This window comes from Danio aesculapii, chromosome 6, assembly GCF_903798145.1.
Source record: "Danio aesculapii chromosome 6, fDanAes4.1, whole genome shotgun sequence".
NCBI classification, from domain to species: Eukaryota; Metazoa; Chordata; class Actinopteri; order Cypriniformes; family Danionidae; genus Danio; species Danio aesculapii.
The window spans coordinates 49,490,942-49,516,152 of NC_079440.1; the positions used below are offsets into that span (position 1 = coordinate 49,490,942).

The 25,211-nt window shown below is 36.3% G+C and overlaps 1 protein-coding gene across 4 annotated transcripts in view; it reads right to left on the bottom strand.

Moving 5' to 3' along the window:
- grm4 (glutamate receptor, metabotropic 4) overlaps positions 1–25,211 on the bottom strand; it is a 394,250-nt gene that overhangs the window by 61,797 nt on the left and 307,242 nt on the right. For all 4 annotated transcript variants that reach the window (XM_056460431.1, XM_056460429.1, XM_056460430.1 and 1 more), the window contains one exon: positions 15,625–15,825. In XM_056460431.1, coding sequence (XP_056316406.1) covers positions 15,625–15,825 — 201 coding nt within the window. The remainder of the gene's footprint in view (positions 1–15,624; positions 15,826–25,211) is intronic.

The following is a 25,211-nucleotide window of genomic DNA, read 5'->3' on the forward strand; positions in this document are numbered from 1 at the left end:
ATTTCATAAGGACAAAATATTCATCAAAACAAGAGGCTGCACATGAAATGATTGAAATTTCCAAGGCCCTGAGTTGCTTGGTCAACTTTTGTGCAATAGATATGAGTGAAGGCCCATGCTGTATCGTGTGGTTTATTATGGAGTGTTGTGCTAAGTTTTCACCTCCTCAACAACAAAATGTGTGGTAAACATAAACACTTTGGTATGGTTACGGTTGTTTCTCCACTTAGCTTGGAATGGCCGTTCTCTTCCAAGACAACCGTAAAAAAAAAAAAAAAAAAATATATATATATATATATATATATATATAAATATAAATATATATATATATATATATATATATATATATATATATATATATATATATATATATATATATATATATATATATATATATATATATGCACATTTTGACAAATGTTTGAAAAAAAAAAAAGATACATTATCAACGTTTCAGCTATAGGCCTATATTAGATTTAGTTAAATATGAGATGGAAATTTATGGAACATGCATGTTTCTGAGTTGTTGTTTTTTCTTCACTGTGATCTCATATATACTGGGTGATGTAGCTACACAAAATATTTAATTTTTACAAATAAAGAGTAAGGACTAGTGAGAGTGGTATGGAATTTAATAACGCACACCTAATGGAAAGAAAAAAAACTTCCACATTTCACGATGTGCGTGTCTGCAGTCCTTTACTGACAGGATTATGTCGGAAAATATGGCAAAAAGTCCTACATTATGTTAATAGTTTGATTGTCGTGTTTACTTCAATTATGCCACTAATATACGCATACTCCTTGACATTTCTGTTTAGTTCAGGTATGACTTTAGTCGGATAATGAAATCAAAAATCGCTGTTTACAAGGTGACTCTTAATCAAAGTATTGTCTTAATTGTATTAAAATCTATTAAAAGTATTGGTGTCCATGTAAACATACTCAATGTTCGACTCAACCACACCGTCAGGGCTTTCGAACTTGGTTTGCGAAGCAACATTTTATGTATGCACATACATCAAAAACAAGTTTGGCTATGGCTCACGCTTATTGACAGTGGAAGATGATTTACGGTTAGTCGTGTCAGGAATCCAACCATGTTGTCCTCACAGAAACAGGCTCAGCCATCACACTAAATAAGTTAAGCTATTTATTTAAGTTTCAATGTAATTAACCCCTTAAGGCTCAATGTGTTTTTTGCATGCATTTTTTTTTCTCTTTGCTATTTGGGCTTATTGGAAACTAATTAGAATAAAACCTAAGTATCATCTTTTGATGTAATGTACTTTTAGAGAAAAATTATGTCCATATATGTGGACTCGTGGTCCAAATTTACATAAAACACTTTTTCCTGACTGTTTTTTAATCATTATATATCATGAAAAACTTATTTGAACATGTTTTGACCATCAGAGGGTAAAAACAAATTTTTTTGCTCATTTTGAACAGTTAAATATAGTGTTTAGGACATTTCATATGCTGCAAAACAGTTGCAGGATGACACTGTATGTCTGTAACAAAATATTAAGCATTCAAAGTATTTTAAATAGCCACTTAAGAGCTAAAATGTGCTGTCCACGTATGTGTCACGGATTGGTCAGGCTCTCACGATCCCCACTCACGAAGATCACCATCACCTGACTTCTAATGAGCACACAGCTGCATCACATTCACGAGCACCAGATAAAAGCACAGCACTCCAGTCGCTCATTGTCCGGGCTCGTCTCGACGAAAGCGGACAACTGAGCGACCACTCAGCGTAGTCATCCTCAGCTAAAACAAACGCTTTACTTACCTGTTCTCTTTGTATTCCTCCTAGTCTTCCTGGTCCACCCGAATCGTCCTGTCTTCCAGTCCTTCCAAGTCTGTGTCATCCTCTGTCAGCTGTATCTGGTGTGTGCTGTCCATCCTCGTGTATTCCTGTTACCCAGCCACGGAGGAAAAGACCCCAACATCATTCCTGATCCTCCTGGCTATCCTTCATGTGCTCCTTGTTGTCATTTAATAAACACCCTAACGTTTCCTTACCTCTGTCTCCTGTCCGCTTCATAACAGAAGCCCGGACCCATAACGACGACAACATGAGCACCCCCGATCACTTTCAAGAGCTGGTGGACCAGTTGAAGCGGATTCTACAGCCACCAGCTCCACTTTCCAACGCACCACCAGCACCGAGCACTTCCGCCTCCACAGTTTCTTCTTCGGCCCTTCCTTCCAGTCCCATGGCCCGACCAGCGCCCTACTCAGGCGGAGCGGGGGAGTGCAATGGTTTTCTGTTACAATGTTCCCTCATATTCGAAATGCAACCTTCTCTATATCCCACAGATAAGTCAAAGATCGCCTACATCGTATCACTACTCTCTGGGCCTGCACTTAAATGGGCTGAGACGATCTGGAACCAAGCCGGGCCGGTCATGAATTCCATCACTACCTTCACGGAGTATTTCAAAGAGGTGTTTGGACGTTCTGATGGGGAAGTAGCCGCTGGAGAGCAGCTGTATCATCTAAAGCAAGGTACTCTATCTACACAGGAATATGCTCTCCGGTTTCGCACTCTAGCAGCTGCAAGTGGATGGAATGAGAGATCGTTGTTGACCACGTACCGGCTCGGCTTGGAACCCACTCTCCGAATCCAGCTGGCCACATTAGATGATACTATGGGTCTGGAGAGATTCATCCAACATTCTCTCCGATGTTCCGATCGTCTCCGTTCCTATCAACAGGACACCATCACCCCCTCGTCTGCACTCCTCCAATCGCCTGAGTCAACAGCCTCTCCAGAACCAGAACCCATGATAATAGAGTCTGGAAGACTGACATCAGCGGAACGACAGAGGAGGCTGACCCGGGGTCTGTGTCTATACTGCGGTGTCAGTGGACACACCCGTATGGAGTGTCCCCTTCGTCCCATTCGGACTTCAGTGAGTGTATTCAGTACGAATATTGAACAATGTAAACCACTTACTACCACCGTACAAATAACTACTGCCTCTATTTCTCTCCTTGTCACAGCCCTCATCGACTCCGGGTCAGCAGGGAACTTCATCTCCCAATCCCTCTGTCGTCAACTCCACCTACGTACTGAGGCGTCCTCGCATATATACCAGATACAACCGATAACCCAGTGCACTCGATCTTCGACCCGTATCCATCGACAATGCGAAGACATCCTTCTTCAAGTGGGGTTGTTACATCAAGAGAGGATTCAATTTCTGGTTCTGGAGGGTGCAAATATGGACATCATTCTAGGGCGCCCGTGGCTGGTGAAGCACGATCCCATCATCTCTTGGGGCACAGGAGAGATAAAGAAATGGGGATCTGGATGTACACCTACCTGTTTTCCAAATCTCCCTCTTCAAGGTCGGAACCCCATTTCTTTGTTTACAACATCGGTCGAGAGTCCTCCTGAGAAGCAGTCTATCCACATTCCTAAGGAGTACAGCTCCTTTCATGATGTCTTCTGCCCCAAGAGAGCTTCCCAGCTACCGCCGCATCGGCCATGGGACTGCGCGATCGACCTAGTTCCAGATGCCCAGTTGCCAAGAGGTAGGATCTACCCGCTCTCGCTTCCAGAGAATCAGGCAATGGAAGATTACATAAGGGAGGCTCTGAGTCAGGGGTACATACGTCACTCAAAATCACCAGCCGCCTCAAGCTTCTTCTTTGTGGCCAAGAAGGACGGAGGGCTGCGTCCATGCATCGACTACAGGGTCCTAAATAACGGTACAGTAAAATACCGATATCCCCTTCCTCTGGTACCAGCCGCTTTGGAACAGCTCCGAGAAGCTAAAGTCTTCACTAAATTGGACCTCCGCAGCGCGTATAATCTGATAAGAATACGTGAGGGGGACCAATGGAAGACAGCATTCGTGACCCCTACTGGCCACTATGAATATGAGGTCATGCCTTACGGTCTGGTCAACGCCCCCTCCGTATTCCAAAACTTCATTCATGAAGTCCTCCGGGAGTTTCTTCACCACTTTGTAATAGTGTACATAGATGACATCCTCATTTACTCCCGGAGTGAGGCCGAACATCGCCAACACGTTGCGGAGGTCCTACACACATTGAGAGAACATCACCTCTACCTCAAAGCGGAGAAATGCTCATTCCACCAGAAGTCGATTCATTTCTTGGGATACATCATTGACCAAACCGGTATACGTATGGATGGGAAGAAAATTGAGGCTGTTCTATCCTGGTCAGAACCCACTTCCATTAAGGAGCTCCAGAGGTTTCTTGGGTTTGCTAACTTTTATAGACGGTTTATCAAGGACTACAGCAGGATTACATCACCTCTCACTAATCTCCTCAAGGGTAAACCCAAAGGACTGGAGTGGACCAAAGAAGCAGCCGCAGCCTTCCGCCTTCTTAAGAAGGAGTTCACAAGGGCCCCACTCCTGACTCATCCTGACCCAAATCTTCCTTTCGTGGTGGAAGTGGACGCATCCACCACCGGCGTCGGGGCAGTATTATCCCAACATCATGATACACCGCCCCGACTGCATCCCTGTGCCTATTTCTCTCGGAAGTTGAGCCCGGCGGAGCAGAATTACAGCATAGGAGACAGGGAGCTTCTAGCAATCAAGCTAGCCTTGGAGGAGTGGCGTCACTGGTTGGAGGGAGCCAAACATCCGTTCCAGGTGATCACAGATCACAAAAACCTCCAATATATCAAAGAGGCCAAGAGACTATGTCCACGTCAAGCCAGATGGTCACTTTTCTTCTCACGTTTTGATTTCTCCATTTCCTATCGTCCAGGACCCAAGAATCTAAGAGCAGACGCTCTCTCTCGTTTACACGAGCATCACGATCATGAAGAACTCCCAACGAAGATTCTTCCCGAACACATCTCCATTTGTCCGATCACCTGGAACGCTCCTCCAGTCGTTGCCACTCCGGAAGCCCCTGCTCCGCCGGGATGCCCTCCTCATCGGCAGTTCATACCACCTGAACACCGGGTAGATCTGATCCACTCCTTACATACCTCGCTAGGCACTGGACATCCAGGGATCAACAATACTCTCTCGCTAGTATCCCAACGATTCTGGTGGCCAAACATGGCAAGGGATGTGAGGCAATATGTTCAGGGCTGTAAGGACTGTGCCCAATCCAAGAGCCCACGTCATCTACCCGCTGGAAAGCTCCATCCCTTGCCGATTCCGAACCGTCCCTGGTCACACCTAGGAGTGGACTTTATCACTGACCTCCCCTCGTCAGAAGGTAATACCTGTATTCTAGTCATCGTAGATAGATTCTCAAAGTTTGTCAAACTAATCCCTCTGAAAGGTCTTCCCACAGCCTTTGAAACAGCCGACAATATCTTTAATCAAGTCTTCAGGTCATTTGGTATTCCAGAAGATATTGTGTCGGACAGAGGTCCACAGTTCATCTCACGTCTATGGAAAGCCTTCTTCAAGCTCCTAGGTGTGGCCGTCAGCCTCTCTTCTGGATATCATCCCCAAACCAACGGGCAGACAGAGAGGAAGATTCAGGAGGTGGGACGGTTCCTGAGGACCTTCTGCAGTGGTCACCAGAGCTCCTGGAGCCAGTATTTGGGCTGGGCAGAATATGCCCAAAATTCACTGCGGCAACCCTCCACCGGACTCACACCATTCCAGTGCGTCCTGGGCTTCCAACCACCGCTCTTTCCCTGGGATGGCGAACCATCTGATGTCCCCGCAGTGGATCACTGGTTCCGGGAGAGCGAGAGAGTCTGGGACGAGGCTCATCAACATCTGCAGAGGGCAGTCCGTCGAAGCAAGGTAACCGCCGATAGAAGAAGGTCTGAAGAACCCAGATACACACCCGGACAAAAGGTGTGGCTATCCACCCGGGACATACGCATGCGACTGCCCTCTCGCAAGTTAAGTCCCCGATTTGTTGGTCCCTTCACCATCGTGGAACAGGTTAACCCCGTCACCTACAAACTACAATTACCCTCTCACTACCGTATTCACCCTACATTCCACGTATCACTCCTGAAACCCTATCACGATCCTGTTCTTCCCTCCACAGAGCCTGACCACGAAGAGGAACCCCCTCCTCCACTGCTCCTAGAAGAAGGAGCCGTCTACGCAGTGAAGGAGATCTTGCGTTCCCGACGTCGTGGTGGCCAGTTGGAGTACCTGGTGGACTGGGAAGGGTACGGCCCCGAAGAAAGGACATGGGTTCCCAGAGCTGATATTCTCGATCCTAGTCTCATGGTGGAGTTTCATGAGAGCCACCCTGAGTTCCCAGCGCCTAGAGGCAGAGGGAGACCACCACGGCGTCGGAGGTGTCGGCCCTCAGGAGCGGGCCCTGGGGAGGGGGGTACTGTCACGGATTGGTCAGGCTCTCACGATCCCCACTCACGAAGATCACCATCACCTGACTTCTAATGAGCACACAGCTGCATCACATTCACGAGCACCAGATAAAAGCACAGCACTCCAGTCGCTCATTGTCCGGGCTCGTCTCGACGAAAGCGGACAACTGAGCGACCACTCAGCGTAGTCATCCTCAGCTAAAACAAACGCTTTACTTACCTGTTCTCTTTGTATTCCTCCTAGTCTTCCTGGTCCACCCGAATCGTCCTGTCTTCCAGTCCTTCCAAGTCTGTGTCATCCTCTGTCAGCTGTATCTGGTGTGTGCTGTCCATCCTCGTGTATTCCTGTTACCCAGCCACGGAGGAAAAGACCCCAACATCATTCCTGATCCTCCTGGCTATCCTTCATGTGCTCCTTGTTGTCATTTAATAAACACCCTAACGTTTCCTTACCTCTGTCTCCTGTCCGCTTCATAACAGTATGTGGCCACTAAGCCCTGGCAGGTTAATGTTATGCACTTTAAACGCAGCTAGTAATATGTGGATGATGTTTGCATATGCATTATAATTTTGGTTAAGTGGAGGGGGGGCGCAAGTGAAATTGGTCAAACTTGGGGAAGCATGTGTGCTAAAAGGTTGAAAACCCCTGCATTAAAACACCATAGCAACACACTAACAAAAACTACAATACCTTTCAAATCACATAGTAACCACACAGCAAAACCTAGTAAATGTATCCACCAAAACACCATAGCAACATCCTAGCAAGTACCCACTGACAGCTATCGAAAATGATCTATTAACCATCCAGAACATCATAGAAACCATAAATAATCCAGGAAGCCATAACAGCAAACTAGAATGCCTTACAAAACCACCTTGTAATGATGGAGAACACCAACCACCCCAAACACACTAGCAACAGCATGTGCTATAAAAAAAGGAACAAGACTTACAGTAAGCAACTGCAACCTCTGAGGGTGACATTATATAAATCAAGTTATTGAACATGACATAAACCAAGCAAAACCAGCAGAAACTAGTGTCACGACTTTTGTTTATGTGCAGTATAGGGGTCTGACTCTAGCAGGGAGATGGCACTAAACAGTGAACTGTCCCCAGACATATATCCTTATTAGAGCCGCGAGTGTACTCCACAGCTTCAAAGGGCTGAGAGTTTTCTTCTGAGGTTCATTTGATGAGACATTGTGCGGCACTTCAAACAATGGGATCAGGAAGAAACACAGGTAGACTTCCACCTCCAGAGAGACACAGAGAGAGAGAGAGAGAGAGAGAGAGAGATTACTGCTCAGCCAAAAGATCCTTCGCCAACCATATTATTCAGCAGAGAGGACACATGGCCACTGTCAGCATCACAATGAGGTCTCGCCCTAACAACTACCAGAAAATCATTCTATATGAAAGTCAAAGAACGACAAACAGACAGACAGATGGACGAATGGATGAAAATAAAAGATAGAAAAAGATAGATATGATAAAATGATAGACAGGAAAATAGAACAACAGTATGAAAGACCGAAAGATAGAACAATAGATAGAATGATAGAATAGCCATGGATGGATGGAAGGATGGATGGAAGGATGGATGGATGGGCAGGCAGATTAGATAGACAGATAAGATAGATAGACAGATAGACAGACAGACAGACAGACAGACAGACAGACAGACAGACAGGCAGGCAGGCAGGCAGGCAGGCAGGCAGGCAGGCAGACAGACAGACAGACAGACAGACAGACAGACAGACAGACAGACAGACAGACAGACAGACAGACAGATAGATAGATAGATAGATAGATTCGCAAAAATGTAAACCGCACCCTCTAGTGTATTTGTCATCGGAAAGTGCAACCAAATGTACCTGGGCAATGCAATTTTCAAAATTTACAAATAATGTAGCTTGAGCCATGTATTTCCATTGAGCCAGGAGTTTTTCATGTGAGAATCTAAATGTTTGAAACTCAAATCTAGGGTTTATTTATAGGTGGTGCGTATTTTAAAACGTCTTTGACATTTAAAGTCATTTTGGGTGTTTAACAGTCTTTGGTTTCATGAATCAATTATTTTTGTTGCAGTTTATTACATTTTGGCTTAGCACAAAATTATGTTAATTAAAAAATATTATATTTTTATGTCATTTTATGTCAATGTTTTAAATTGGTTAATTGGTCGATCGATCGATCGACCAATTAACCAATTTAAAACATTTGTAAATAAATTATCGATAAATTATCGACTGGATGGATGGATGGATGGATAGAATGAAAGACAGAATGATAAAATGAGAGACAGCTAAAGATAATGACAATAAAAGACAGAACGATAGAATGAAAGACAGTAACACAGGACAACAGAATGAAGGACAGACGGATGTATGTATGTATGGGTAGATAGATGGATGGATGGATAAATTCATGGATGGATGGATGGATGGATGGGTAGGTGGATGAGTTGATGGATGGATGTATAGACGGATAGACTGAACAATGGAGCGATAGATAGTAAATCCAGCAGTATAAAGGCCATCAGACTCATCAGTGGGCTTAAAGAAAGCACTCTGTACAGGAGTGATGGCTGCACGCACAGAGCAGTGATGCAGCTCCTCACTCTGTCTCAGGCTATTCAAGTCTCTAACTAACCTCACTCCAATTTGCACCACAAAGAGGGAAATGTCTATGTGGGGAAACAGGCAAGGCAGAGTTACGAGATGCTTAGCAAGATTTGAGACCTGCAGTGTGTAGCCAAAAGATTTTCAAACCTCTCCTCAAGCCTACGTACAGTCAATGGCTGCCAGACACGGGTATCTCAGCTCATCTGCTGGTAACGTCTGCCATGGCCACTTCTGAACTGGCAGGAGAAGTGTTGAAACTGAACACTTATAATTATCAACATATCTGTTCATTAATGTGAGTACGACGACACTGAGTAATACAAAAGCTGTTGATTTTCTGTAAACAGGACTAGAAATGTTAGCTTATACTTATCAGGCTTGCACGCAGTTATGTAAGAGGTTAAGACATAGATTTGAAAAGTAAACTATTTTAATTAACACAACCTCATTGTAAATGCACGCTTTAGACTGCAAACTGCAAAAACATACAGCTTTTTAGGTAAAATAAATACTATACGAGGCAGAATGACACACAACTTTTGTTCCTTTAAAAAACCCCTATTTTGCATTATAAAAGGTAATATTTTTGTTTTTAGGAGTCTCCAACAACAGGCTGATATGCATGCAAGGTCAAAAAACACTTTCATTGTCTTAGAATACGCCACGACTGCCATATGATTCGTTCAGCGATTTATTTGTTCAAAACAAACCCTCCTTAGTGTGAGGCTCATCTTTGCTGATTGGTCTGATGATCCAGTTCGTTGTGATTGGTCGACTGCATTCAGCACGTGACAGAGAGAAATGCCCACCACGGTTAAGTAGAAGTAGCAGACAGTATGTGAGAGCCTAATGTAGGAATGCATTAAAGCAATGCAGTTAAGGACGAGCATATTGCTCTACTCTTAACCCTAACTCCAAGTAATAACAACAACACACATTCAGTATTAATCCACACAGTGGCAAAAGCTGAACTATTTTAAAAATTGACTGCGCAGCGCGTGTTTCATGTAATTTCGGGTGTTTCATTATTTGTCGACTTTAACTGTGGTTTGGCGATACTGGATGCAACCATGAACTGCTGGAAGACTGTTGTTTTAATGAAAGTTGATACCGCATGCTGAATGGAAGAAAAAAAAACTCAGCATTTCACAATGCAGGTGTCTGTCTGTCTGTCTGTCTGTCTGTCTATCTATCTATATCTATTTATTTACTTATTTTTAATTAACAAGAAATATAACCACTTATAAAACTTTTAATGTAAATTCCTCAGATTATTACGCTGGGAAAGATCATCAGCTTTCTTATTTACTTTTATGTGTCAATGTGTGATGAAATGAATGCAATTTTTTTTTTTAAAAATGCAAATACAAAAATTTAACAGTGATTTATTGATCCCAAAATCCATGAAAATTAAATGTATTTAATGCTGCAATCACATTTTTGCAAAGAGAATAAATAGATTTTTTTTTCTTGAACAGAGCCAATAATAGCTACATATTCATTGCAGCTAAAGTTTTGGGGTCAGTAAAAATATTGCAGTTTTGAAAGAAATTAGAGCTCATGGCAGCAGGAACATATTTATAGGGAGCATCAGTCAAGATTTTTTCTAAAACATTTAAAATCAAAGTTTGAGAATGTTTTATTTATCAAATAATCATAAAAAATGGCTGACAAAAAAAATATTAAGCAGCATGAAAACTGTTCATTCTAACTATTTAACATATAAATATAAATCACTTGCAATTAAAAAACTTTTCCCATTCCATGTAAAACAACTACTGGGGGAAATAGTGGTCAGTATAAAAATACTCACTGGCTTTAGTAAAAATGTTAATAATATAAGAATTACAAACAGGTGTATGTGGCGATTCAACATGTCAGTGAGACACATTTGCTATATATTTGAACAGAATACTTGCAGCAATGAATACCAAAGCTATTGCACAATCTTGAACAAAAGAAAACTACGCCATTACCAGCTCGGTTCGACCACTGAGAATAATTCATGAAAGCATCAGTTCTTCACTGGCTCTCTGAGGACTCCCCAATCAAGTGTTTGTATTCAGAACAAATATTCAATTACCACAGTAATAGTCAGCCACTTCATTAATTCAATTAGATCTGCACGTTTTTGCTGTAATAAAACATCACAGCCGATTCAAAGCAGATGCCACTGACAGAGTAAAGCTTGCCAGAGAATTATTCAAACAAATGATCTGATCTGGTATTTTCCTAGTGCTATAGGAGCACTCTTAGGTATTTAAAATTACCCAAATTTATAGGCTGACAATATAAAAAGGCCTGCAAAGCATTCACAAAAAAGTCCAACTTATTATTTACAGTTTTATTATAAATATTAAGTCAAAATTATTAGGCCTCACATGAATTTTTTTTTTCTTTTTCAAATATTTCCCAAATGATGTTGAACAGAGCAAGGAATTGTTCACAGTATTTCCCATAATATTTTTTCTTCTGGAAAAAAAAGTCTTATTTGTTTTATTTTGACTAGAATAAAAGCAGTTTTTCATTTTTTAGGTTTAAGGTCAATATTATTAGCCCACTTAAGCATTTTTGATCGTCTACAGACCAAACAGTCATCAAACAAAACTATTAAAAAAAGAAATCTTGGAAAACTTGAACATGAGCATCTCTGCTGTGTTAATATATTCATATGCTAGAGCAATTAAATTTCACTTAATTCAAGCACAATACTTAAAGCAAACTAATAGGATTAGGCTCACAACCACAGAAACCATAATCGTATTAAAATCATGTGTCATACACAGATTTTTATCGCAATAAACAGGCACGTAAACACCTTAATCGCATTACCACCTCTCCGACCAAAGTGTGTATGTTGTTGGGCACACACAGATGCTGTGTGTTTTCACAAAACTTCATGAATGAGTGTCACAAAACTTCATTTATCTCAAGGTTATTATTCTAAAGTTTTCTCTCTTACTGGGATAGCCCCTTGAGATAAACCATCTCATTTTCGAGGGGGTCCCTATAAGACGTACATAAATCAAAGTGAGTATCACACATCAAAACAAACAAACAAACAAACAAACAGCTAAGTATGTTTATCAAAACACTAGTGTATATTACCACCAACATAAAAAATAAGCATTTATTGGTCAATGCCCAACAATATATTGTGTATAACTTGATCTACAGTTTGCAGTGTTGCCAGGGTCACGTTTTTCCGGCACAATTGGGCTCCTTGGAAAACGCAGCCTCTATAGAAAGTGCCATGACCAAAATGTTACTTTCTTATAAATGCAAAATGAAAACTGAATCATGTCTTAATAGACATTAATTCCAGTATACATACTTGGCAACCCAAAGTCCACTGCAAATGAATGAGTTAAACCATTTGATGCCAAATCCCAAATTGAATAAGTAGAATATCAGCTACACCAGTATCTGAGAAAGGTACTCAAAAGTGATGTTTGGTGTGCAGAAAGTAATTCAGCAATTTAACATGTGCAGTATATTGTATCTACGTATGTATGTGTATTCAAAAACATCAGAGAAGACTCTGAAATATTTTCCTTTGTGGGAATTCAGCAATTCACTCTGATTGTACAAGGACCAAAAATGTACCAAAAAAAAAAAAGTCATTAGTAATTTTCTTTGATCTGGCAACCCTGACTAAATTAAAAATCAACCTTTTCTCTGTCTGCTGACTTATTCTTAATAAAAAAATACTTGCATGAAGCAGGCTAACCAGACAAAACCTAAACCTTTCCATCTGACATAGTAAGTTTATTTACTTTGAATGTAAACTAATAGTCTCGATTCAAACCCACAAGTGTCATCATTTACTTTTCTGCTCACCAGTTTGAGTTTCTATTAAATACAAAATTAGATATTTTGATAAATGTTGAAATTTCGTGACCATAGTATCTGACTTCCATAGTATTTGTTTTGTCAATGGCTATATGTTTCCAACACCGTTCAAAATATCTTCTTTTTCAGGAAAAAGGTTTGAAATCAATTGAAGGTTAATAAATGGTGAGTAAATATCAACCCTTTTCACAAGACTGTTATGACACATTTAACAGTCACAAGCATCTTAAGGGCCCTATCATACACAGGGCGCAATAAAGTGCAAGACGTGTTTTGTGTGATTTGTTGCTATTTTCAGACCAGCGTAACCCTAATTTTCATGTTTTGCACCATGTTGTTTAAATAGCAAATCCATTTACACCACTTTGTAAAATAGAGGTGTGTTAAGGCACATTGTTGGCACGTTGCTATTATAAAGAACTGAAATAGACTGCGCCATTGACCAACTAAACGCAGGTTTAAAGTCCAGGGCTGAGCACGTTAGCGCCTTTGTGGGTTCAAACACTTACACATTGCTTAATACACATAGGATGTACAGCAATACACAAATATCTATATAAATGAAAAAAGCCAGCCTAGATTGTTAAAATAGAGCCCCTAATGTTTTAAAGTTTTTAATATTTAGATTTTTATGAAAACGTATGAACATTTACAGATATGTATGTATTATATCATTTTTGCATAAATTTACAAAATAACAAATTACCGCTTGTCCAGGTATTTCTTACACAGTGTCTATGGGCAGGACAGTAATTTGATTATTCTCTTCTCTGGCTGCTGTAATCAGTCTCACACTATTTTTTTTTCCTTTTTCTGAAACTCTTGTAACACTCTTGTGGAGTTTTTCTTTTATTATTTCAGCAAAAAGGATGGTAAAAAAATTGTTGTACTCTCCCAGTGCTACTGAGAAACCGGGAACTGTGAAAAGGGTCCATTCATTTAAAATTGACTTATTCCTTTAACATTGTCTCAATGCCAGGTAAAAACAGGTCCAGAGAACCATGTGACAGATCAATTTGCATAAAAGTTTACCCAGCTTAAAAGTGATACATACACGTGACCTCCAAAGTCATATTCTATTAGCCGCTTGCTCTTCAGAACAGTAGGACACATCATGATGCTCCTTTGAGCAAACGTGAAAACGCTGTAAATTAATTAGTCATTCTGCCATTGATAGTCCAAGAAGAACATGTCCAAAGGGTGTTGTGAGCCCACTGCAAACTGCCTTAATTAACACATACATGGCTCAGGAGGAACGTTAAACACATACCAAAATAATTTTTTTCTCAGGAGCAGGCTGTCCTTCCTCAGGGCTTCTGTTGTTTCTCACTTCTATAATCCATTCCAGCAGCTAATCTTTCTGAAACCATTTGCTGACAATTTATGGCCAGGGTGGGGCTTTAGAAAAAAGCAACTTCAACTTTCAAAAACCGTCTCCTGCTAGAGAGAAGTGTTTTAAATATGTTATGCTGCAATGAGGAACTTAAATTCACCACCGTCAGAGGCCTAATTAAGCAAAAATCTCTTTTCTTAAGCACCCATAAACAGATGTTTGCTCGGTGTGATCGTTACTGTAGGTCTGGAAATGGGCAAACTGGAGGTAAACCTCTGACCTAATAACACGATCAGTTATATAAAAACACATTTAAAATAAGCTATTTTCGGTTCCAGCAAAGTGCATACATATTTTCATACTTTGAGCAACAATTTTTATTTCATTTACATTTTCAATATACAAATCATATAGTGCTATATGTAAATATTCAGTAGAAAATTTAATTACTCTAGTTACTTCTTACTTTAAAAACATTATAAAATTATTTGGCAAAAAAAGAGAGATTGAATTGCAATTGAATTCCAATTTAATTATTCTGGATGCTTAAAAATAACTGATGAAAAAAAAGATAATACTAATAAATAAATAAATAAATAAATAAATAAATAAATAAATAAATAAGAATATGTAAATATTAAATTATTCTGGATGCTTAAAATAACTCATGTGTATCATTGAAGATAAGAAAAAACAATAAATAAAAAAATAAAATAAAATAAAAATGTTTAATTATTCTGGATGATTAAAATAACTAATGTGTATCATAAAAATAAGCATAAATAAATAACTTAATAAGAATATATGAATATTTAATTATTCTGGATGCTTACAAATAACATACGTGTTGGATTTAAAATAAGAAATATAAATAAATAAATAAATAAATAAATAAATAAATAAATAAATAAATAAATAAATAAAGCCTATATGAATATTTAATTATTCTGGATGCTTAAAAATAACTGATGTGTATCATTAAAAATAAGAATATATATTATTGACTTAAAATAACTGTGCATTCTAAAATTCCAAATTAAAACATTCTTAAATAATCAATAATAAATTAATAAATGACCCTGCGACCAAGGTTATTTGCATGTTGCTTTTCATTTATACATCATTTCAAAGCAGCTTTGCAGAAAAAAAATTATACTGTGAATTATACTTAACAATTAAGCGTAATGCAGTTATCAGAGATTAATGTGTCAAAATAATGTACATATAAGATAAATAAATGGATATTTTTCCCCAAAGTGCTTTAAAAATTACTGCATATTATTCAAAAGCATTCCCTAGAAAATTCAATAACAATACAAATTTAAATAACCCAGTATTTTCTTTACTGAAAAAAGATATATACAAAAAATAGCAAATTAAATTAAATTCAATTCAATTCAATTAGTAATGAAGTTATCAGAGGTTGCTTTGTCAAAGTAATATTCATTTTGGAGAAATATACAAGCAGGTAATGAGTTTTAATGCGATGCAAATCTGACCTGCTATCTTGACGTCGCGGATTTTCTTGAGCAGCTGAGCTCCATCAACAGGGTCCATTTTTGAGCAGAGTCCCACTTTGCCAGGACACAGTTCTTTGTGCATGTTGTGGAGGGCATGTGCCATGGCATAGACCGCGTCAATCACGAACATCACCTTTCCTTCCTGCTCGTAGGTCGAGTCTTTTCCGATCCGCTCTTGATCTGACAGACAAAAGAAAAACTCTGCATGAGCATCTAGTGAAGTATTGCTGATTTCCACTCAATTGTCACACTTTCTCCAGGTGAGAAGCAGAAGCGACTGATGTTGCACAGCTTGACTCTTTCTATAGCAGATGTGTCACAGTTACTCACTACCTCAGAAACTTCACTACTAATGAACCAATCAACTCACAGGCAACACTTCGAATGGATAACGCAATCTAACATAATACAATATGGTTAATAATGACTTTTTTTTAAGTTGAGGCTGTAATAATTATACTTAAATTTGTTTTATTTTAATTTTTTTATTTAATAAAAAACCTAGCACGACATTTCTATTCTATTTAATATGTAGTCAACATTTAAAGTCTTTCAAAGTTTCCTTAAACTATTGAATAACACCCATTTTTGCCTTAATACACTATTGAACAACATTTTTGACTTTTTTTTTATTTTGTGTCCATGTTTAACACAATAATAACATGAAACTTGCACAAAAAAGAAAAAAAAGTAAAATAATGTGACCAATTATTGTTCATGTATGCAATGCAGACTTACAAATAAGTTGGCTTTTATTGAAGTTATTTATTTCATCATTTAAATAAAATAAAATAAAAAAATACAAAATTATATTAAATTAAACACAATTAAATTAAATATATATAAATGTAATGAAATAAAAATACAATAAATAAAAAAATAAAAAAATAATGTTAAAATAATAAGTAATGGTAATAATTATATGGGAAACTTTTATTGAAGTTTAATATTTATATTATATAATTATAATATTAATAATTATAATAAAATGTAATGAAATATAAAATAAAAAAAATTAAATTAAATAACGTAAAACATTTTTTAAAACAAACAAACAAACAAAAAACAAATAAATAAATAATGTTAAAATAATAGGTAATGGTAATAATTACATGAGAAAGTTGGCTTTTATTGAAGTTTAATATTCATCATTTAAATTAATGGCTATACATGCATCAATAAAATAAAATAAAAAATAAATAAAAAATAAATAAATAAAATAAAAAATACAAAAATAATAAATAAAATTCAAAAAAATTAAATAAAATATATAAAAACCAAATGACAATGGACAAAAATAAAATAAAAACAAAATTAAATTAAATTTAAATACAACAAAATACAAACAACAAATGAAATAAATTCAAATGAGAAATGGCACCTACAGTAGTTTTATTATTTGATCGTACAGTTATACTATTGTGAACTGCTGTATTCCAAATCATTTCTGCATGACTTGTTAACTAGCATTTTAAAATAGAATGATGGAAAAGAAATAATAAATACAATATGCCACGAGTTGTCATCTCACATGTTCAGTTACCCAAGTCGCGTATATCTTGCTCTTCATGCCACAGATAAATGAAAGAGGTCTGGTAACACACGAGGGTGGAATAATAGACAGGCAGACAGCAAGCAAGATTAATTATCTCTCAGCGCTCATATAATCATGCCAGACAGCTGTATATTCATTACAGCTCCAGTAGCTCAGCTAGGATTTTTTTAAAGTTTTTTTTTTTGTTAGGTCTTAATTGTAAAGGAGCTGTTTCAATTATGACCCTGCCAGAACAAACGGGGCAGATAGTTGTCAGATGTCAGGCTGGCAGATTACAGGGTGCACTTTTCAGAATAAAGAGCCTGTGCCATTGTCATTTGGCTAGAGCTGGCGTTTACAGTGCATTTACAATATTTCAGAATACTGTGAAAAGTGCATTCATTACTCTCTATAATAGGACGGCGTTCAGGTTAAAGGGAGAGTTGATGCCAATTTATTTATTTATTTTTAGTTAAACTTTAAGATATTGAACATATACAGTGGCCTAGTCAAAGTCCTGACCTGTATCCAATTGAGATGCTGTGGCACGAGCTTAAAAATGTGGTTCATGCTCGAATATTTGAAAATGTGGCTGAATTAACACAATTCTGCAAATGTAAGTCGGCCAAAATTTATCAACAGCGCTTTAACAGACTCATTGCAAGTCATTTGGCTACAGCTGGTGTTTACAGAGCATTTTCAGTATTTCTGACCTGACCTGTATCCAATTGAATTTACACAATTGCACAAATATGAGTGGGTCAACATTCGTCAACAGCGCTTTAGCAGATTCATCGCAAGTCATTTGTCTATAGCAGGTATTTACAGTAAATCTAACATATACAGTGGCCTAGTCAATGTCCTGACATGTATCTATGAGCTTAAAAATGTTGTTCATGCTTGATAATCCTCTAATGTGGCTGAATTACAACAATTCTGCACAGATCAGTAGGCCAAAATTCATTGACAGTGCTTTAACAGACTCATTGCAAGTTATCGGAAATGCTTGATTGCAGTTGTTGCTGCTAATGGTGGCCTAACCAGTTATTAAGTTTAAGGGACAAACACTTTTTTCACACAGGGCTATGCCATTTTGTATCGGATTTACCCTTAATAATAAAAACCTTTTTTTCAAAACTGCACAGTGTGTTTACTTGTGTCATTTTTTGACTGATATGCAAGTTAGTTTGATAATAAACTTTCACATCACTGTAGGTTACGTTTTAATTGAAACTGTAATCCATGCACTGCAAAAAACTGAAATCTAAGACATTTAAAAACAAAAGTTTACAAATGGTCAAGCGTACAAAAGCATTTTTGTTGTCAAAGATGTTTTCAAAAAATAAACCTACTCTATCAAATTTAGTGTCAAATATACCAATTAGAAAAAAAAAACATACAGTATTTGAGGCTTAGAGAGAGATTTACTCTAATACACAACTAATAGTTTAAAAAACACAGTATAGCTACAGTAAGAACAATCGAGACTGTATTTATGTAATCAAAAATATGGTAAAAACACCACAAAATTGTTAAATATTAGTCAAATATTTGGTTTTTTATTCAATTGAGTTAAACAACCATATGATGTATTTATGGCATTATGTTTTGCATAATTATCAATGAATAATCATTATGGTGACGCAGTGTAGTAGTGCTGTCGCCTCACAGCAAGAAGGTCGCTGGTTCGAGCCTCGGCTGGGTCAGTTGGTGTTTCTGTGTGGAGTTTGCATGTTCTCCCTGCGTTCGCGTGGGTTTCCTCTGGGTGCTCCGGTTTCCCCCAAGTCCAAAGACATGTGGTACAGGTGAATTGGGTACGCTAAATTGTCCGTAGTGTATGTGTGTGAATAAGTATGTATGTGTTTCCCAGTAATGGGTTGCAGCAGGAAGGGCAACCGCTGCATAAAACAAATGCTGTTTAAGTTGGCAGTTCATTCCGCTGTGGCGACCCCAGATTAATAAAGGGACTAAGCCGAAAAGAAAATGAATGAATGAATAATCATTTTATTATGACAATTTCTAAAGTATCACATTATTTGATTGATGATACCAAAACATAACTTGATTTGAATACCTTAAATATTTAAGTTAATTAATATACCTCTTAACTTTACTTTTTTTTATGTAATTTTTTTGTATTTCTGATCAAATAAAAATAGCCAGAAAACTTTCTGTCAGACAATGCAGTCTTAATTTCTTTGTTGCAATGCCAACTAAAGATAATGAGAAGTCAGTTAAAGTCAGTTAAAGTTGTATTATATTATATCATATTATATTATATCATATTATATCATATTATATGATATGATATGATATGATATGATATGATATTATATTATATCATATTATATCATATTATATTATATTATATTATATAATATTTCATTATATTATACTACATTATATCATATCATATTATATTATATTATACTACATTATATTATATTATATCATATTATATTATATTTTATTACTGTATATTATATTATATTATATTATATTATATTATATTATATTATATTATATTATATTATATTTATTATATGTATTATATTATATTATATTATATTATACTAAATTATATTATATTATATTATATTATACTACATTATATTTAATTACTGTATATTATATTATATTTATTATAGTATATTTATTATATTATATTTATTATATTATATTATAGTATATTATATTATATTATATTACTTTTTTTTACTTGAGATATCCACACTTCGCATTTTTATTTTGTGTAGTCATTTAATCTTTAACATTTAGTCTTAAAAAAATACAGTGACTGAAACTGTGAACTCAAACTATTTTACTCAACACTTTGACCTGTTTTGCACAACACAAACCCATCCTTCTCTTTCTACATTTGCAAACCTTTTTTTCTTATCTAAACAAAGCCAGTGTCTTTTTTTTTCTAAAAGCTACTGTTAGTAAAGAAATGTCTTTTCTTTTCTTCTAGGGTTTCTAATCACCAGCACTTCAGCTTCGCCTCAAACTGAAAGCCAGCGGCAATTTAACATCCTCGACAGTCCCTTTGCATCTTGAAAACCCTAAATTAAACAGGCAGGTTATGCTTGTGTAATTGTTATCAGGGAGGGGGTTTTACTGCTGGAGCTCCACTGCGGGTTTGTCTACAAGAAAAAATCCATTGTGTGCCTCAGCGCTGGAGGAGGACGAGCAGCCTACACACTTCTTAATGCTCCGTATGCACAAACACACACAAACACTAGCTTTAGCACTCATACTGGCAGATGAACACAAGCATACATGCTGATTGTCTTCTGTGTACGAGCAAATCCTACACATGTAACATGCGTTCAAGTCCTCATCCAACAGTTTGAGCACGTACTTAAGCTACTAGAATACATCATGTGTTGTTTTTTTGTTAGATGTGTTGAAATAAATCTTTAAAAAGCATTGTTTGATATATATATTCTAATAAATGTATAAATAAAATATTTTTTTAAATAAAATAAAATAAGGAAACTAACAACAATAAAAAAAACATTTTAATTGCTCATTTAAGTTCAGTTATTCTGCTAAAATAAAATAAAAAGTGCAAACAAATTAAGAAATAATTGACCCTTCAACAACCACTGCCCTTAGTTACTGTTGTTATGCCTGTCAAGCTTTCGGAGAGATTTCTAAGCAAGCCAGACAAAAAGGACAGCAGTATGCAATTACAGGGGTATGTTCACGACATAATACACAACCAATTAGAGAATTATTTAATCAAAATTGAAGCTATAACCTAGCCGTCTCATATGCTGACCATTTAACAGCTTAGTTCATGCACCGCAGGGTAAGTGAAATTTAAAAATAATCTAATAATAACAAATTAAACTGTGAATTCTCTTTTTCTTTTAAGTCAAAAAGCCTGACAGACTAATTGTTGTGCAATAAAATATTTTCCCTACAATAGCAAATATTAATTCGACATCAAGTATAAAAAGAAACTGACACCAAATATAAAACAGACACTAACCCATTATAATGCCATCACCAATGACTAAATCTCCAAAAGACAAATGAAAACATTGGTGAATTGTACCTCTGACAGGGAAATGAATCACTTATACAACCCTCTCTACTCTCCAAGAACTGTACTTATCCAGAGTGAGCAGAAGGGTTGCCAAAATCTCTCTGGACCCCTCACACCCAGCACACCGCCTCTTTGAACTTTTACTTTCGGGTCAACGCTACAGAGCACTATAGAACAGCCCGACACAGAAACAGTTTCTTCCCTCAGGCAATCCATCTCATGAACACTTTATGATAGTAACTGTAAAACAAACATCACTACTTTTTATTTAACAACATACTTTATGCCAATTTTTTTGCTTTTTGCACATAACAGATGCACATATAACATTGTATTTAGTAATATGCACTACCGATCAAAAGTTTGGAGTCAGTATGATTTTTAAATGTTTTAAAATAAGCTTCTCCTGCTCACCAAGGCTGCATTTATTTCATCAAAAATACAATACAAATTGTACAATTATGAAATTGGTAATTGCATGACTATGACTATGAATTAGTCATTGGTTATTGCACTTTAAAATAACTGTTCAAAAGTAGCTTATAATTTAATTTAACAATTTATTTCAGTGATTTTAATTATTATTTATCAGCTTCATTACTCCAGCCTTCAGTCACATGATCCTTTAGAAATCACTCTTAAATTAATTTTTATTGTTATTATTATTAATATTAATGGTAAGAGTAATAAAAGCAATAATGAATGAAGTACTAATTTTATTTGAAAAAACATACAATAAGTAATAAATATTTAATAAAAAAGTATTGAACAATTTAACTTTTTTTTTTACATTCAATAAATGACAGAATAATTTTCTTTAAAAACATGAAAAAAACAACCCCAAACTTTTGAGCAGTAATATACCTGTACACACACTTGTCAATTTGTATATTTGCATTCACTATTTACTTCTATTTTTAAAACATATTTATTATTTGTTTTTTGTCCCATCTCTGTCATTGTTGCACTGTAGAAGCTCTGTGACGAAAACAAATTCCTCGTATGTGTGAACATACCTGGAAGCAAAGCAATGTCTGATTCTGATTCTAAATGTCACTTTAAGCTGAATACTGGTGTCTTGAAAAAAATATCTAGTAAAATATTATTTACTGTCATCATGGCAAAGATAAAAGAAATCAGTTATTAGAAATGAGTTATTAAAACTATTGTTTACAGATGTGTTGAAAAATATTCTTTCTGTTAATCAGAAATTGGGGAAAAATATACAGGGGATGCATTTTTTTTAGGAGGGATAATGTTGTGAAAAAGGAATTTACTTTTTATTACTTTTGTCTTTTTTCTTTTTATTAAACATTTGGATTGCTTAAGGTGATATTTTAACCAAACCTCTTCTCTGTGTCATGTTTAAATACTAATTAGCACTTTTGCAAAAGTAGATGGAGCTGATGGAAAGGCAGAGGCCTCAATGTCTGAAATTAACTTCAGCTCTGCAGCTAAACTTCCTGTGAGATGTGCTGAAACTGAACACAGAATATTTGCAGTTGAGAAGTCTTAATGTTGTGCACAGAATTCGTAGAAAAAGAGGAAGTATGTTTGGGTGTGGCTGATGAAGGACTGGTGAATGATTGACAAGTGACTAATTCCACTAAACTCCACCTGTTAATATCAGCTGTGTATAAAAGCTGGAGTCAGGATATGTAAGGTTGGTGCGCACCTCCTCAAATTATTCATTTGTATCCAATAAATTACTAATATTTTTGACATTAAATAAAACCCTCTCCTGACCTTTTTTTTGAGCACGCATGGAATTGATTATATATTCCAACAATAATAATTTTGACTTCAGCTGTATATATATTTTTATATCAATATTTATAAATATATACACATGACAAAATAAGAACCTTTCAGGTCATTTAATTTTTGTTTTATCTTTGTATGGTGCATTTCTCACCAAATATTTTGATTTATTAAGTTCAAATATTCTGAATACTTAAAAACATTTAATAGAACATTAATTTTAAAAGTTTAATGAAGAAATGAATAAACCAACCAATCAAAATTAACCCCCTTTGCCAAATTACATGTAACCCCACAGATCTACCACAGTTACTCATTCTCGATTCTAAGCACATCCTTGAACACTTAACCACAGGGCCCTGAACTTTAGAAGGAATCCTTTCCAATTACGGGAGGCATCTGGGAGAGTTTGTCGGGGTCTGAAAGGTGGCAGAGACAGGGCCCGTGACAGAATATCACACCAGTAACCCGCAGTACCCCTCTCTGCTCCAGGTCTTTAAAGATACTGGCTGTCCCGCTCCGAGACTCCGCTCCCACTGGGAATAACGACCCTGACTCTCCCCATTTGCCAGAAAAACCTCCAGAGCCTTTTGTCTCACTTAAGTCTCTTGTTTGTGGTTTCAGACGACTGCTTCTCTTCTCTGGAAATTCTGCTGTACCCTTAACCTCAACAACAGTGGCAAAAAAAAAAAAAAAAGTCCTGCTACAAAGTGCTTTTGATGCAGACACAATACGAGCGGCCCATAGAAATGAATAGAGCATCTCTGAATGCACTCACTGTATAAAAGCAATCCATTAACTTCCAGCGGACGAATTAAAATATTCAGCATAGAGATAGCCGTTATAATTGATTCAAAGGATGGAAGGACTGCTTTAGATGTTGCATACATTAGTTTTGGATCTCGGACCTCAAAATCCCTCCAGCAATCAAAGAAGAGGGGAAATTATTTCTGCCCTTTCGGAAATAATTCAGGTAATATTTGTTGAGAGGCTTCAGGCACTTTTTTCCTCTTAGGTCCATATGGTCAAAGTCTTAATCGTACATTTAGGTGAAATAAAATCATTCTTCAAAATAAAGTAAGTCTTTCTTTGGCTTTTGTGCAAAGTGACTTTGGTTTCATTTACAAGCACAGTCAGAAATACATTTTTCCATTAAAGGTCAAATTTGATTTCCAGGGACGTTTTATAATTACACTCAAAAAAATGCTTTCAACTCACATTTGGTTTATTATTAGACTGGAAGACATTAATAATTCATATTTTAACCCCAACAAGTGGGGTTGTGCATGTTTAACCCAAATTTGGGTTCAAAGAACCCAGCATTTTTAAAAATTTTGTTTATGTACAGTTGAAGTTAGAATTATTAAACCCCCTTTTAATTTTTTTTTTTAATTCTTTTTAAAATATTTCCCAAATGATCTTTAACAGAGCAAGGAAATTTCCACAGTATGTCTGATAACATTTTTTCTTCTAGAGTGAGTCTTATTTGTTTTATTTCAGCTAGAATAAAAGCAGTTTTAAAAAATAAAACATTTCATGGTCAAAATTATTAGCCCCTTTAAGCTATATTTTTTTTCGATAGTCTACAGAACAAACCATTGATATACAATAACTTGCCTAATTACCCTAACCTGCCTAGCTAACCTAATTAACCTAGTAAAGTTTGTCACTTTAAGCAGTAGAAGTGTCTAGTAAAATATTATGTGCTGTCATCAATCAAAAAATCTTCTCTCCGTTAAACAGAAATTGGGGAAAAAATAATAATAATTCAGTGGGGCTAATAATTCTGATTAAACTGTAATTACATTAGTTTTGTCTTTAAGTGCAAATACTTATATGTATCTGATAACTTATACTCCAGTCAGTATTAACATTATAACGACTTCTCAACAAACTATTTTTGCTGCTCAGAGGTCATGTGTGTTTCAAGGTTTTAATAGTTTAGGATTTTTCATTAATTTTAATTTCATTTTGACTTTTTGTTTTTAAATTCAGTATGTTTAATTAGTTTTAAGAGGGAGATTTACTAGTTATTATATTTTACTAGTATTTCTATATTTTGAAATTGCTTAGTCTTAGTTTAGTTTTTATTAGTTTCAGTATTAGTTTTAGTTGGGCTTTTTTACTAAATAAGGATATTTGTTAGGTGCAAGATTCAAAGTCATCAGAATAAATATTGTATAATAAAACTCAACCAAAGATACATTTTCTGAAACA